Source organism: Chroicocephalus ridibundus, chromosome 4, assembly GCF_963924245.1.
Source record: "Chroicocephalus ridibundus chromosome 4, bChrRid1.1, whole genome shotgun sequence".
NCBI lineage: Eukaryota > Metazoa > Chordata > Aves > Charadriiformes > Laridae > Chroicocephalus > Chroicocephalus ridibundus.
The window spans coordinates 79,968,478-79,984,057 of record NC_086287.1 but is presented as its reverse complement, the minus strand read 5'-3'; the positions used below and the strand labels follow the sequence as shown (position 1 = coordinate 79,984,057).

Below are 15,580 nucleotides of genomic sequence, written 5' to 3'. Positions count from 1 at the left end.
GGACCGCCCCACCGCACCAGGAAGGGTGTCTGCATTGGGCTCTGCCCACATCCAACCCAGTTTTAATTTGGTTTGTGACAGCAGCGGAGTCCCAGCAGCCAAGGCACCAACGCAGACTGTTCAGCCCCACTGTGGGGAATCCCAGATGGTGATCTGGGGACCTGCCTGAGCTGAGGAGCACTCAGCAGTACCCTCACTGTGCCCATTACCTGCTCGCTCAGACACACACATACCCACCCTGCAGTGCCATCTCTGCGCCGCTGGTGTATCCCAAACGCTAACGTCACAGAGAAGCTGGCTGGGAGACTGTAGTAGCACATTCAGTTCTGTTAACTTGTACTGCTGTCATGAATTCAGAGCCAGCCAACTGAAACATTCATGATCTGGTAAGCTACGAAAAAGAACCAACTCAGAGTGAAGTCTGAAGCATAATTACTTGACTGTTTGAGATGATGAACACTCATAGTTCCTCAAGATTTCAGCAGGAGGTGAGGGCTTTTGCACTTTTGTAATTCAAGTATATAATTAAGAATAAAAGTGTAGCAAGGAACAAGTCCCCATATCCAGCAGTCCAGATAGTGAAAAATATGAAAGAAATATCCTATACTAGGAGGAAGTCACTGGCCACAAAAATCATACAAAAAGAGTATTCAGATGAGCTACAACACTATCTGGCAGTTCTTAGAAGCACTGCAGAGGTCACTTGCCACACCAATTTCACCACAGACACCAACAGCACTTCCAGCTGAAAAGCAACCTTAGCTTTTCTGAAAGGTTTTCTAAGAAATCCTTTTTTTCTCCTCTAGCAAGCCCTGACTCACTGCTCAGTATAGCACAAACAGCCACCAGATACAGAAGCTTAAGTGCCAGAAAATGCTCCACTAGCTCACAGAAAGTGTTTCAAGTGGGAGCTTCAAAACGGCCTCCAGAACCACACTCGTGTTCAAAGGAGGTGCTAGAGAGCACGGCTGTGTGAAATTTGGCAATACAACTCCACTGGCAGGAACAGGGAGGTTAGTTTTGGCTCACATGAGATCCTCCACCCTCTGTTTTGCTTTGAACAGTTTTAATGAAAAACTCAAGTGAGATTCAGCGGCAACCATCAGGTTTTATCTAAGGTTGGTCAAAATCAAAAGAAATTTGATTTCTGTGTGCATAACGTTGGAGGGGGAATACATTTCTCCTTAAAAGAGACTCTGTATTTTTAGTTATCTTTGGAAGAGAAGGTAGACAGGAGACCTATAATTCTTTCACACATATGCAATGCATGTAGGCAAGCAAAACATCGATGTGGTGCAGGATGAAGTGAATAGGTAAGTGCATCATCCAGCTTGTAGTACTGGGCAGCAGACAAGCCTGTCCACTTTACTACTGCCAGAGGAGCAGTTAGCCACTCCTCCCACCTACTTGCAGCAGCAAAATGAGAAAATGCTGCTTTTCAGCTTTAATAGTCATTTATTGCATTCAGAGAAGTTAAGGGTGCATCTGGAAGAGCTACGATGCCCAAATCATTACATCTTCGCCTCTTACCATGATGTATTTTGGAAAATCTAGAGCCCTAGAGCACAAGAAGTGGAAGGAGAAGGAGGTAAATCAGTGTGCTGCTTATTCTGACACGTGGCAGGAGGAAGGAGAGACAAAATCCTCTTAAGGATGGCGAGGAGGAATACAGACTAAGGACAAACAGCCCCACCTTGACAAGCATGCAAGCGAGTTGGCTGCCTGCCCTTCCAAGATCTCCAAACACATCAAAGGCAAGAGGTGGTTACAGACCACTAAGACTTTTTCCACTCAGAAGACCAATGATATTAAAGGGACGATTCCCTGCCTCCTAAAAAACCGAAATATCTTGCTAACACAGACCAGCAACATTTACTTCTAGTTTTCTGTTCCCTGTAAAACCAGAGAACACATACTTAGCTTTCCTCTTTGCAGAGTACACTGAAAATGTCAGAAAAACGGGACAAGCTAGCTCATAAATAATTGCAGAGCCCCTCCTGAAAAAGGTTGAGAGGGGGGTGGGATGAAAGCTCCCAGCCAGGAAAGCTGGGACTGCCAAGGAGCAGAACAGAATAAGGGCAAGGACAGTGTGTGATATCCCAGCTCCATCTGTATGCAGAAATGAAAGGCATTGAGGAAAATATCAGTGCGGGTTATGGCAGGCGTTCCCAGGTGTGGGGAAATCCTCGGGGGAAGAGCACCATCAACAGAAAATACAGCAGACCTTATAAGAGACAGCTGACGTGGCAGATCCTACAAAAGCTTGTCTGCGGTATCTGAACATCTTTTGTTCTCTAGCCCCATTCTTTCACCTGGCAGCTCACAGAAGAAAAGACCTGAGAGATGTTCCTGTCACAGGAGACTTTTCCTCAAAAGGCTCCCAAAAGGAGGAGGGACCAGGGTAATGCGGGGTCCACTACGGGGGATGCGTGGCAGAGGAGGCTTTACCTTTCTAGTAACGACTCTCCTACATTTCTGGAAATTCTCCCTAACCCTATCCCCTCGCTACCTGCAGAGTGATAACAAAGCCAACGTTGTCCATCAAGTCGCAATCTGAAGTGACTCATTTATTCCCAAGAGCTTTGTGATATTTTTTTCAGCCTGGCATCCTAAGAAAACAAGGTTTATGTGATCATATTGCCTGTCATATGTCTTAACTGTTTGTCCCTTCCTATTAACTTCTGAATCACACCGGACTGGGGATAGAGGGCTCAGAGAGAAATTGAGTTTCTCTTATAGAAATTGAGTTTCTATACGATTGGCGAACCTACCTTCGATTGGGTAGGACAGAAACCCCAGTTCACGTCTCTGCTGAGAGAAAGGCTAAGAACAGAGTCAGCGTTTATCGGAGCAAGCACAGCTCTCGGGCCGGTCCATGCGTGTGCCTCCCGGCCAGCCAGCACAGCACATGCTGCCTCTTGCCTTGCTTGTAGGCAGAGGACAGGCCAGGGAGGCGAGGGTGCTCTATGGGGAACGGGGGTGGTTGGGGGGCTGAGCTGGACTACTGCAATGAAGCAGCACAACATCATAGCAAGTCCAGCATCACATATACGAAAACTTTTTTTTTTTCTGCCAAATTGCCTGTAACATCATGACACATCATCGGGGACAAATGCCAGTATTTCTCAAGTACTCACCGAATCCAGTACGCAGCCACACACAAACCAGCAACTAGTCAGAGAGTTCATCCATTAGGTTTGTTGCTACAACTTTGTCTTCCCTTTTGCCTAAGTATGGCAAGCAATAGAAAAGTCACAGTGAAGTCACTTTATCTCCTGATGTCGCCACTTTCTAGGTCTGCGCAATTAATGCAGGGTTTCTTGAAAGTAGAAAGCGTGTGATGAATCAAACGTGAGTACTCTGGAAACAGCGCTCCCGCAAGACCGCGAGGCTTGGCTCTCAAGTGAGTTTGTGACATTGGTAAAAAGCAGCTCTCCGCCCCAAGTGTGCTCTGCAGGGGCATTTTCCTATATCTACTGACCAAACTATCGATTTTTAAGGAAAAGTAAAAGAACAAGAAAAATGTCCCTTTTTCCTGTAGCACCACATGATAAATTTCATTCGCCCCATCCTAACTGCTTCTAGTGACAGTGCAGTGTTTGTCTGAATTTTTAGCAGATGTTTCTAAGCACTCTTGACCACTTCTCTCTCCTGAGGATTTCTGCAGTGGGATAGCTCTAGATAGTAATACAAACAAAGCTTGTAAGAGGCTCTCGGGGATAAATCTGTAGACACTGCATCTAGGATGGGTGTGGGTATGGGTCCAAGCCTTATGAAACTTTGTAAATATCCTCTAAAGACCAGCAAGCTGGACTGACCCTGCCTGCAGATGTTTTTGAGCTTACCAGCCCCACAGTGAAAAGCAAGACAGCTTAAAGATAACTGCACCACTCCTGAAACAGCCCGAGAGCGGGATTTAAACCGAAAGTTATAAAAGCAGGAATATACTGGAGCAGAACAGAATAATGCAAAGGATGATGTGTGATGGTGTAACTCCATTTCAATTCAAAATACCAATGACGCTGCGAAGGGGATCAGTCTGGGCTGAGGCAGAATTTCCCAGATGTCAGGTTACCCTTGGGAACGAACACACTGGATTCAACTGACAGGTGTGAAGGTACTCATGCAGTCAGAACACAAATCACTCCAAAAAAATAAAATCCCTGCTTTCATTTTAGAAGAAAATGAGTACCTTGTGCTAACGCCTGGCAGGGAGGCAGTGACATCTGCCTGAGTTTGTACACGGCCTGAAACAATCAGCTAAAACATGACCCGTTGTTGCCACGCTTATGGCTGCTAGTTTGCGTTATCAGAACGTGACCGTAGCTATTTCATACCAAAATGAAACCTATTAAAGCTATTGTCAGTGCCTCCCAGCAGCTGAAACTGTTTTTTTAAAAGGTCAGTCTACTAGCTGGAGAGTGAAAACAAGCGAGGCGGCTGTGCCAGCCCTTAGGATGTGGCTGCATCCTGCAGTCTGCTTTTGCATTCCCTTAAATGTCGGGCAAGAAGCAGCAGCGAGGTCTCTGCGGAGCCCGACTGCCCTGCCAGCGGCGGGGGGACGGGCGGGCGGCTGGGCTCCGGCGGGGGGGGGGGGGGGGGGGGCGGGCAAGGGGCCAGCGGGGAGCCGTGGGGCGAGCCCCCCCGGGGCCCCCACGCACACCCCCACCACAGCACGCTGCACCTACTCGGTGCCGGGGCAGAGAACGGGATGGCTGTAGAGGACACCGCTTTTTTCAATCCCATTCAGCTCTGTGGCGGCTGTGTCATTCACAATACCGCAGCCCTCCCCCACCCCCAGAAAAACCCATAAAAAAGCCCCAACCTGAGAACCACTTCCCCACAAATAGCATAGCATAGCTCCAAACACCCCCACCCTCAGCACAGACCAGGCATTTGCTGTCATCTTCTATATTAGCATTTCTGTTAACCCTTTTGTAAGATCGTTTGACTCGGTTTCCAAATTCCTCATTCTGAAAAACACTTGTTAAATATTGGCCCTGACTGCTACACAACGTGATAGCTTGGTAGTCATAACCCACAAGATATATTTAGCTTCACAAACTCATCATCAATGGATTTTGAAAGCATTGTAGCCAACAGACTGGAAACCACATGCAATACAAACACATAATAGAACTTTTAATGTGTAAAGAGACTAAACAAAAAGATCCTTGACCTTCTTGCTTTCCCTTGCATACCATTATCCCCAGCGAGACAGCAAATGGAATGACGTGGAGAGCAACAGCTACCATCTAGCAACTTTGGAAGCCAATTTCTACAGTAGTTAAGCAGTTAATGGCGTTAATCAGAATGATAACTTATTAAATTCTACATTTATGCAAATAGCATTTTGGCATATCTCATGGAGACCTGAGTAGCAGAGCTCGCCAGGAAAAGGTCCCAACATCTTTTACATTTGCTGTTCTTTTTTCTTTTTTTGTTAATACCACATAAAATAGTGTCTGCGATGGCTGGCACATCAGACAAACCACACTTACTTAAATAAAAAGCTCTAGTCAGAAATTAATCTCCACCATCCCAAATAGATTAATGAACAAACTGTTTCATTCTTAACCTTTACGGAGCAGGGATTAATCTCTAATCTAAATCCAATCTCCATCTCTATCTTTTTAACAAGAAGTTGGCATTTCCTATAGACCTTCCTAGAACAGGCAACATTTACTGAACAAGGAAAACGGCAGATATCCCTAACTCTCTCCATGCTGCAGTAGCTAGGGTATCTATAGCACAAAAATATAAAGCAAGAGTAGTTTATGAGTGTGACACGAAAGGACGTTACCTGCCTGCGATGAGATGTGTCAGGAAAAGTGCAGGGTAGGGTAGCCAGAACTTACAGCAATCTCAGTTTTGTAAAGGCGGCGTGTAAAACTTGCTGTTTTCCAAAAGAAATATCTGGCAACTTTTTTTGGCTCTGGGTCGCATTTAAATGAAATAAGGATGAAAGAAGCAGGGGATTGAATGAATAGCTATGAATTGCACTTTTAATTGCTTTCAAGATGTAAAAAACAACACCAGTGCTTATGCACATCGCTTTCCCTTTTGTTGGTGCTGTAGTTTTTAATAGAATTAAATTCTGCACGGAATTTTACCCATTCATTTAGTTCATTCTCTGTCTTCGGGAAAATGAGGTGGGAACCACTTGCTGCAGGATGTTGAGTAAAATGAGTAGTTCACCACTTGAAATTGTACCTCTATTTTGAAAATCAATAATATTGTTTATACACAAGCCCTAACTGTTGGTTTATTGATGTAGATGTAAATATACGTGTATCTGGGTACCTTCTCCTTGTTTCTGCAAAGCCTGCAACACAGAATGTTAAAATATCTCTGGGAAAAATAATTGGACTTTTTTCTCCCCTTTGGGTACAAATTTCTGTTTTTAAATGAATGTGCAGGTTTCCTGTTGCTGCATGAAGCCTTCTTTTCAAAATACCGTCACTGGCTAATTCTAGGCTTAATTAAAACAGAATGTTTTATATCACAAACACTTCCTTTTTTTCTTTTTCCTTTTTTTTTTTTTTTTTTTTTTTAACAGCATAGATCTTCTCTACCTTAATGTGATTGCTGGCTATTAGGAGAAAAAGGAACTTTTTTTTTTTTAATTTAATGAAATAATTCAAAGTTTTACAGCAACTCTCTTTTCAGAGTCAACTTATGCAAGCACCGAAGCCTTTCCAGAGAAAACAGGATTCTCCCCACCTCCCTCTGGCTTTTCTCCCTACTGAATGCCATGGCCTTCACTCAACCAAAGGAAATGAAAGACAGACTGAGACAACAGCATCACGTGGGTGAAGGTCAGATTGATTTTCAGCTGTGTGGTGCTGTTTTATCACCCTCAGGACAAAAGTTAAGCCCTTCATTTTTTTCATATCTGCTTTAACAGAGCAACTTGTTTTTTCCTGAAATTTTGGTTGGGCTCCATACCACCAAAATTATCAAGGACAGCCTAATTTAAAACATTTGTGGAGATCTTCTTCCTCAGAGTAAAATCCAGAGCAGCCCACACACCACAATGTTTCTACCCATGAGTTTCCTCTATTCCCTGTGTACAAATAGTGACTCCTTGAAACTACTGAAGTTCCCACAGTGACATTCGCTGACAGCAGCAGGAGAGCGGGATGCAGCTGCCGGCTGCTCAGCAATGATCCTGGGCACAGGGAGAGGAGCATTTGCTATCTCAAAAGGGGCAAGTTCACAAATTGTTTCTTCTCCCCATCCTCCTTCCCTCCCTCTTCCCCCTGCTCGGAGTGGCCAGGCTCTCCAAGAGCTGAGCCTCCCGCCTGTCACTCGGTGATCCAGACACGCACGGCCAATTACTGGGGCAGCCACTGGAAAAGCAGACACTTTTGCTAACTCCGATTGCACTTTTCCCAACTCCAGTACCTCTCGCAAAATCACTCCCCCCAACTTGCTGTAAGGACTGGCTCTCCTCATTCCTCTTTTAATCAAGACTGATGCTCCCCCCCAATAACGTTATTTCCAATACAGCAAATTTTAGCTGGTCAGGTCTTCAAAACGGAACTGATTAAAATAAAATGAAGCATTTTGTACATTATAGATATGTATGTGTATACCTAGTTATCGAGAGAAAGAGCATCTTCCCTTCTGATATTTGCATTTCCAGAGTTTAAACTGGCAGGCAGAAAACTCAGTATTCTCTCATTTAAGCTATGAAACAAGAAAATACTACTCATTTTCACTTTCTTTTGCTCCAAATTTGTGTAAAATTTGTCTTATTTGTGTGAGGAATGCAGCAGTGTTGTGACTGCCTCCTAAAGATGACAGTTTATCCTCCAAAAAAGCAAGGAATTCTCTCTGCTTTATTTCCATGTACCAGAGGCTGCGGTCAAAATCAAACCCAGTTACACGGGATGCCATTGAAACACCTAATGGAATACAATTCCTACATGAAACAGCTCTTGTAAAACAAACTCCAGGAAGTGTCTGTAAGAGGGGAAGGAGCAGAGAAGGGCTGTAAGGTGAGATGAAGCAGCTATCCAGCTTGGAGCTGGATGCGATCTGAATGCAAATTACATCATTTGCTGTTTCGTGAACAAAGATTTGACAAACACACATCTTTAGCTCCTTTGAACCTAACTGAGACTGCCTGTGAAGAAGCACATGGAGCAGTCTGATTTCTCGCAGCACCTCGAGGAGATCTGCAGATGCTGGTCCCTGTGGGACGGTTCAAGGAAGGCTCTGCATGTGTACGGAGCCCCAAGGAAGAGCTGGCTCTGGACAACGGACGAAAGAGCAACTGCGGCTGAGAGTAAAGGAGAAAACAGTAACACTAGGTAAGGTGTAACTTAAATGTATAAACTGTGAAGCAACTCAGTTACGTGCGGGGCCAGGAAAGGGCAAATGCCAGCACAGCGTCAGGGAGCAGGTTGCCGCGAGCAAGATGCAACATGGTGGCAGCCCAGAAAGGAGCAAAGAAACCAGCCTTCGAGGAGGGAGCCCACAGGGACACCAGCACAGACAACGGGGAGAGGGCAGGGAAGAGAGTGATCACCCCGAGGAAACAACCAGAAGAGCTCACAAAAGCAAAATCCCATACGATGCAGAGACAGACCACAAGCTGAGCATCAACGTAAACACTAAAAAACTGTCCTAGAGGCGTGTTGAATTTTTGGCTTAGTTGGTTGCTATGGTTTATTGATGCAGATTGAACAATGAAATTCAAATCTGCTTAAACTATTCTTGGAGTCCAGTAAATCACCTGCATTCAGTTTACTCACAGAAAATCAACACAGGTGTATATATTTATGTTTCTGTAGGCTGCGAGGTCATAAAGGGAATTTATTCTACTTCAATCTTTCCAAATTTTCTAATGAATAATTAGTAGATGTAGATTTCTAAAATGACCATTTAATATAAATTATATCCAATCTCATTTATTTTAAGAGATATCATTAAGTACAAAGTCTGCATGAGTGAACTGAGTTCACTGTAGAGGAAATGACTGGGAATTACGTTCAAAAATCTATTCAAATGTTTAATGTAACAGATTCCCTGGAGAAGAGAAAAGCAATGGGCTTCTTCAGCCTTCCCTTATGTCCTCCTCAGCAAGGCTAACAGTAATTGAGTAGCAACTTAAGCAGGAGCCAAAAAGTTTTTCACCATTTTGCTGAGAAAGATTTTTAAAGAAGCCTAAAGAGATGGACCCACAGGCCAAAGAAATGGTTCCTTCAAGAGGAAGCTCACCCCCCTGGTTATAGGTGTCACCTACAATGAAACCCATCTTGGACTAATGACCTTGGCTCTTCCACCAATTTCAAGCATGTTATTAGGCAAATTGGTGAAGCCAGAGTTACAGTCATTCTCATTCAAAATAAGTCAGGCTGTTAAGAGAGAAGGTCTTGAATCCTCACCCAAAGCCTAACCTCTTGTCCCTACCTTGTGCAGCTCCATAGGGCACCAGATCCAGAAGCTGCACAGACTAAAAATGAATCCTTTTAATTGTCAGCAATGTCGGCTCCCAAAGGCAACACAAACCTTCTATCAGCATAAGGTAGGAGACGGAAGGAAGACCCCTTCCAGTAACAGTCAAAACTCAAGTCAAAGTAGAGCGATGACTTCTTGAATTCATGATGATAAAAGTAAGAATAGTACTTCCTTATGGCAGAAAGGACGTGCTAGTCTAAATTTTTAAAGAGTATGAAGTGCTCAAATGCCCTAAGAAGTATTTAACACAAACAGACCAAGTGCCTTGAAAAGCCCAGATCAATTTTTTATTAGTTAAGGCAATGAAAGCTGGTTGTAATAAGCAAGAATTTTGAATAACATTACCTATACTTAATACACATTGTTTAACTTAAATTTCTACTGAATATATTTTCAACAATTTTGAATTAAATATGAAATCTATTTTAAAAATTCACCTTACCATTAAAAGCTTCTATTAAAATTACTTCAATGAAACAGCATTCAAGAGGTAACATACTTCTTGCCAAAGCTTTGAAGAAAGACAGAAGCTGCTTAGACCTCTGGTGGAGGTCTTCTGATGTGCAAACCCAGTGTGGAGAGCAACAGCCTCTCCGGCAGGTATAGGGAAAATATTTCCCTTATTCAATTTATTTGACTGGTTCAGTCCAATAACGAGTTCGTTCAGAACAGAGAAACTATTTGGCAGATGATTGCTAATTTGCTTCTTGCCAACGCACAGTAAAGAAAGGCAGAAGAGCCCTACGGGGAACACAGGCACCTGCCTGAGATTGTCCACAGGAGGCCACATACCTTGGTGGATCCATCCTGCTCACAGGCGACCGCCGTGGTGCACGGGTGCGGGCTGCCGGCCGGCACGGATGACGCCGCAGAGCCCTCTCTCGAGTCGGCGCTTGAGGCAGGCTGAGCCCTGGGCTCCCAGACCCAGAGGCCATGCGGAGATGCTCTAGCGAGTGCTCCCAAAGCCAGCCAGCTGAAGAGGACCAACCCATACTGGCACGTTTCCCTAAAGCCAGCCGGCACTGGGGGGTGGAGGCTGCTTTCTGGCTTCCCCAAGCCTGGAGCACAGTTAATAACATGCCAGCTGTATCTGCAGACAAGCCAAGTTTAATGAGGCTACAACAAAAGCATTCAAATATGCACTACAGAACTTCTGTGGGGATTTTTTCTAGAGCTTGTTTTAAAAAAATGAAAGATAGGAATTCTTGACAATGTTTGTACACACATTTCCTCTATTTTTAATTGATTTCTTTTTAAAAACCCCATTTATATTGTACAAACTAAAAGAAATCAACATTAGAAAGACTTTTTTAATCCCACTACTTCCAACAACAAAATTATGTTGTGTGATGAGTGCTTGAAATGCACTGCTGGTTGCTTTTTTCTTAATAAACATTGAAGTCTTAATTGTTTTTTCCCTACACGGCCAGACACCATCTTTCTGTCTGCCAGGTCTTCACACCAGGACAAGTACTATCCCTTGCCTCCTGCTCGGGAACCAGGACAGGCACGCAAACATGACCACATCTCTAGCACCAGTGATGGAAGAGATACCTTACCCACTTGCTGTCCTATCGCCACATGCCTCAGTCTCTTACTCTGGGTCAAGATACAGGAGGTATCAGTAAGAGGATTGCAAAAATGGATTTGGAGACAGTGGAGGGGGCAGCAAAAGAAGTCTGCTCAGGCATGAGTGGGTGGAGAAGGTGGAAAAGCGGCAATCACTCACTGTCTTCTCCACCAGAAGGACCGGACGGTATCAAATGAAAGCAGGTGACAAAGCTGAAGTGAACAAAAGGGGATACTTTTCCCCAATGCATAATTGAACTCTGGGTTCCCACCGTGGGAAATGATAAATGTATACCTTGCTTCAACAAGAAACTTCAAAGTGGAAATTCATGGAAGAAGATTATCTGAGGAATTTAAATGAAGAGCACCAAGAAATGCCCAGATAAATTCGCTGACAGCTAGGAGAATATTCTGGGGAAACAGTGCTATGGGACCATCAGGCTGGCTCAGTACAGCTATCCTTAAATGAAGACTACTTACCCGATGGTCTGCTAAGGGATAGGGGAAGAAATCAGGAAAAAAAGCAGACTTTCAGTGCACCTCTCGTTCACTGTTCACATCTGTAGTCTGAAGATCTTGACGGCTCTGAATCCGCCAAGGCTATTGATACGGCCAAGGCAGTTTTGTCCCTCAACACCCCACAGGAAGGCAATGCACACCCTTCAGCAGCATCCTAGCCACAAACAATCTATGCTCTTGCCTGTCTGGGACAGGACAACCCCAGCACATCCTCCACCAAGCTCTCTAAGGCATTATTAAAGGCCACTGTATAACAAGCACGCATCTGTTGTAGTCTCCAGGCTATCCTCACTGCATCTCTGAATTGAGTTTCACATATTGGGTTTTGTCTACAACCCTGGGACGTGGGTGAATGCTGGGACAGCCGTGATCCTCCTCCCTGTGGGCACAGCTGCCCTTGCAGCACTCGGCAGGCTCCAGCCCTGGAAGGAGCCCTTCCACTCTAACCCCTCCCCTCTCTTTTTCAAAAAAAAATGTATTATTTACTTAGATTTCTATTTTTTGCTGAAATACATCCCTGCCCTCCTCAGACTCACACAATACTCCCTCTGCTCTAACATGGTGATGGATTATCCTTTGCAAACAGCAATCCGAAGCAGGAGGAGAAGGGGAGGTGGAGCTCGGGCACCCCTGGTGTCCCAGAGGGGCTGCGTGAGCCCTGGGGTGGTGCAGGGGGGAGCCGGACAGCCTCCAGATCCCAAACACAGGTCACAGGTGGGAGCTCTCATGGCTGGCACCTGGCAGCTAGCTCCTGCTTCGCAGTGTTTGAGGTGCATCGGTCTTTGTTCATCACCCCATTTCTGGTGCAGCAACATATCAGAAGGTGAGAGTGGCTTCTGAGACAGCCAAGTGCCAAACTGGTCAAGACTTCAAAAGGACACATGCTTTCTTTAAGAGGCCTCGTTTAAAACATGCACCCATTTCTCCTCTATCCATTTTCATGTGTACCTGTGCTTACTTTGCAGACTACTTTTTGAACTAGATAAAAGTAGATAAAAGAACTCAATTAAAGTAGCAAGAATGAAACAGTCCCTTGCCAATACAAGCATGCTAACGTGTCATCCTCAGCTCCTCACTGGGCCATATATTTAAAAGGGACAGGGAAAAACGTTCTTCCTGCATGTAAAACATATGCTGCTTAAGAAAAGACATCATCATTGCTAAGAAATGTTTGTGCAGCCTCAGAACGCATAGCCGGCCCATCCAGGACAACTGCTGGCTACGTGGAGGCTGAGAAAGGGGTAGGGATAGCTCATTACCTCCTCTTCTACCAGGGGTTTTGGTTATATGCAACCAAACCGCCCGCAGCCATGCTGGCAGCGCTCCTATCTGCACGCACAGTGCCTGGTTCTGCCTCCCTTGCCACCGTCCCCAGGGGGACCCAGACACAAAGGTGGCAGTGGCGATTTGCTGGGGGCGGCGCCTGGCGCACTGGCACGCTCTTATCGGCGAGCACACTGCCCGGCTCCTCGCCCCGGCTCCTCTGCGTCTGGGGATCTGCTGTGGGCTCGCCGCCGTGCCCCCACTGCGGGAGACCCTCCGTGAGGCCACAAAGCATATCCTGAGCTGGGTGTTTATGGCGAGCAAGCATTGTTTTAAATTCACGTGTCCCGTCCCCCCCACAAACCCTTATAGGCACCATCACCCCTGCAGAATGCGAGAGGCAGCCAGGAGAGAATTGCTGAGGCTCAGTCCCCTCTAACACCGCCCCATGCCAAAGGGCTGGGGCTGGAGCGGAGCAGCTGGGGGGGCTCACCTACCTTCACCTGCCGGACGACCCTCCGACCTGCCGGGTAAGCAACGCTGTTAGGGAGCATAACACTTTGCACAACTTCCACAAACATATGCAGAATATTAAATGCTACACTAAAAGCACCTTTGTAGACAGCCCCTACTCACGCCGAACACCCTGCGTGGTGCAGAGCCAGTGCTGGCGGCCAGCAAGCCAAGCAGCCCACAGCTTTCAGTGCCCCACGGCAAGCGGCAGTTCAGGAAACACATTGCACAGGACGCGCTCATAAACCTTGGTATCAGCAAAGGTTACCGTATGCCTTGTTTGTCTTTAAATTTGCAGCTGTGCTTCTGTTTGACTTCAGATCCAAATTCAGATACAGGAATACACTTTATGTTCTACACGATAAATACATAATTCACTGCGTACCTGCGTAGAAAGCCAGGCAGCCCAGCACCTTATTGGCACACTGATTTTCTGGTCTGTGGAGGCACAAGTCCTGGAAGAAGCCTCCTCGCAGGCTGGGGGGGAACCTCCAGGTAAACTCAAACGTCACCTGTGTGACAGCAGCCGGGGGAGCCGGACCACCCAGCCACACACACCCCTGCAATGATCTGGGGGTTCAGAGCTCTTGGCACCGACGGGCACAAATACTGCCTACAGGGAGACGTGCCAAGCGCTGGGACCGCGGCCACGGCAGCTGCCCGAGCCCTCGAGAGCCCTGCTGCCCTGCACCTGGAGAGGGGACGCCTGGGACAAGCTAAGGACAGGAGCCTGCGCTTGGAGCTCTCCAAGTGATTGACAATAAAAACACTGCCCCGGTGCCCATTTTCAGATCTAGACAGTGAGAACTGAGGACTCCAGGGAAAATCCATGTTTTTACAGTTTGTGATATTACTGAGCTTTTCTGGTGCCAATTTTAAAACACTGCTATGACCTCTGGAAAGAAGGAAAACTGCATTTCAGCACGACAATGTAGACAAGAACAAAAAAAGGAAACTTGTTATTTTTTTTAGCTTGAAACACTAGTCAGGTTAAGAGAAAGGAGCAGAATTCTGGCAAGGACAAGAGCACTCAGACTGAGCCACAACACAGTAATTAGGGCCAGTAGGTCATTAGAGCCACAGCTGTATAAACTAGGTGTATAATTAAGTTTCCACACTGCTTTTTCACAACTGTATTTCGGTTTCTTTTGTGGTGGATGATCGGTAATTCATTAATTTAAAGAAGCAACAACAGCAGCAGCAAAAAGACAGAAAATCTCCGTCTTGCCAATCAGGTGCAACAAAAGATTACAATTTTGGGGAGGGCTAATTTTGGAAATACATGTAAGAAGTCTCTCTTTGTCAGGGGAAGTACAAAGTACCACCTGACAAAAACATTCATGAGACGTCACTTGTTGACAAGCTGCCGTGTATGGTTTTCTGGATAAGCATCCCGCATACACGGCTGCATGGCAATTATAATTCTTGTAGCAGGTGAAATACAAGAAAATGCAAAATTATACACTAGCATGAAACAGTTACAATACCTCATTTCAAACGTAAGCCTAGTGTACAAGTTACAGGGCATTTAAAAGGAGCAACTGCAAGACTTTAATTATAAACTAGTTCCTACCGTACAGTAGTTTAGAAAAATCAGCCGCTTCCAAGCTGGCAATATCCATATATAGCTCTGCTGCTGTTTGAAACAGACAACCTGTAAAGTTATCAACAACAGAAGAGGACCTCATGAAATGCTCAGAGACCCCACCAAAACCTACTTCTGTCCACTTCATTGATGCGCTAGTTTTCTTTAAAACACTCTACCTTCAGTTGAGAAACTGAAGAAAAAACGTTTACATGAAGATATTCTGACCCATAGGAGGAATGGGGTGGGTGATATGGGTGGAGGAAGCAAAAATAACACAATAAAATACTGGAGCTAAACCCAGGGTAACGCAGGTGGATTAAAACACACAAGCAAAATGGCAAATCTCGTGGCTTTTTAGCCACTTTTCATCAGACAACAACTTGGCATCAGCCACCAGACAATGACATATCGCAGAAGAGTTGCCGGATGTGCGCAGCCTCTGGTGCTGGCTGGAGGACACAGTAATTTGTAAATCCATGTGCAATTCTTTACTCTTGTCACTAAAGCTATAACATAGCATCGTGCTATAACACCTACACTGGAACAGCAGTGTGCAAAAAAGTGTATAGAAAAAGACTGCGCATGATGCCGATGGCAATTACGTAGTCTTCTCTAGTTACGGGGACATGGGATATGAGTGAGTTTTAAATTAATTTTAAA

At 45.4% G+C, this 15,580-nt stretch overlaps 1 protein-coding gene across 6 annotated transcripts in view; it reads right to left on the bottom strand.

Annotated features, from left to right (window-relative positions):
* ZNF423 (zinc finger protein 423) overlaps positions 1-15,580 on the bottom strand; it is a 234,594-nt gene that overhangs the window by 144,457 nt on the left and 74,557 nt on the right. For 5 of the 6 annotated variants that reach the window (XR_010070998.1, XM_063334411.1, XM_063334415.1 and 2 more), the window contains one exon: positions 14,906-14,986. The exons of the other annotated variant lie outside the window; for it this stretch is intronic. Coding sequence is in view for 4 of the 5 variants with exons in the window: in XM_063334411.1 (XP_063190481.1) it covers positions 14,906-14,986 (81 nt within the window). In the remaining variant the exon portion in view is untranslated. The remainder of the gene's footprint in view (positions 1-14,905; positions 14,987-15,580) is intronic. 6 annotated transcript variants of the gene reach the window in all.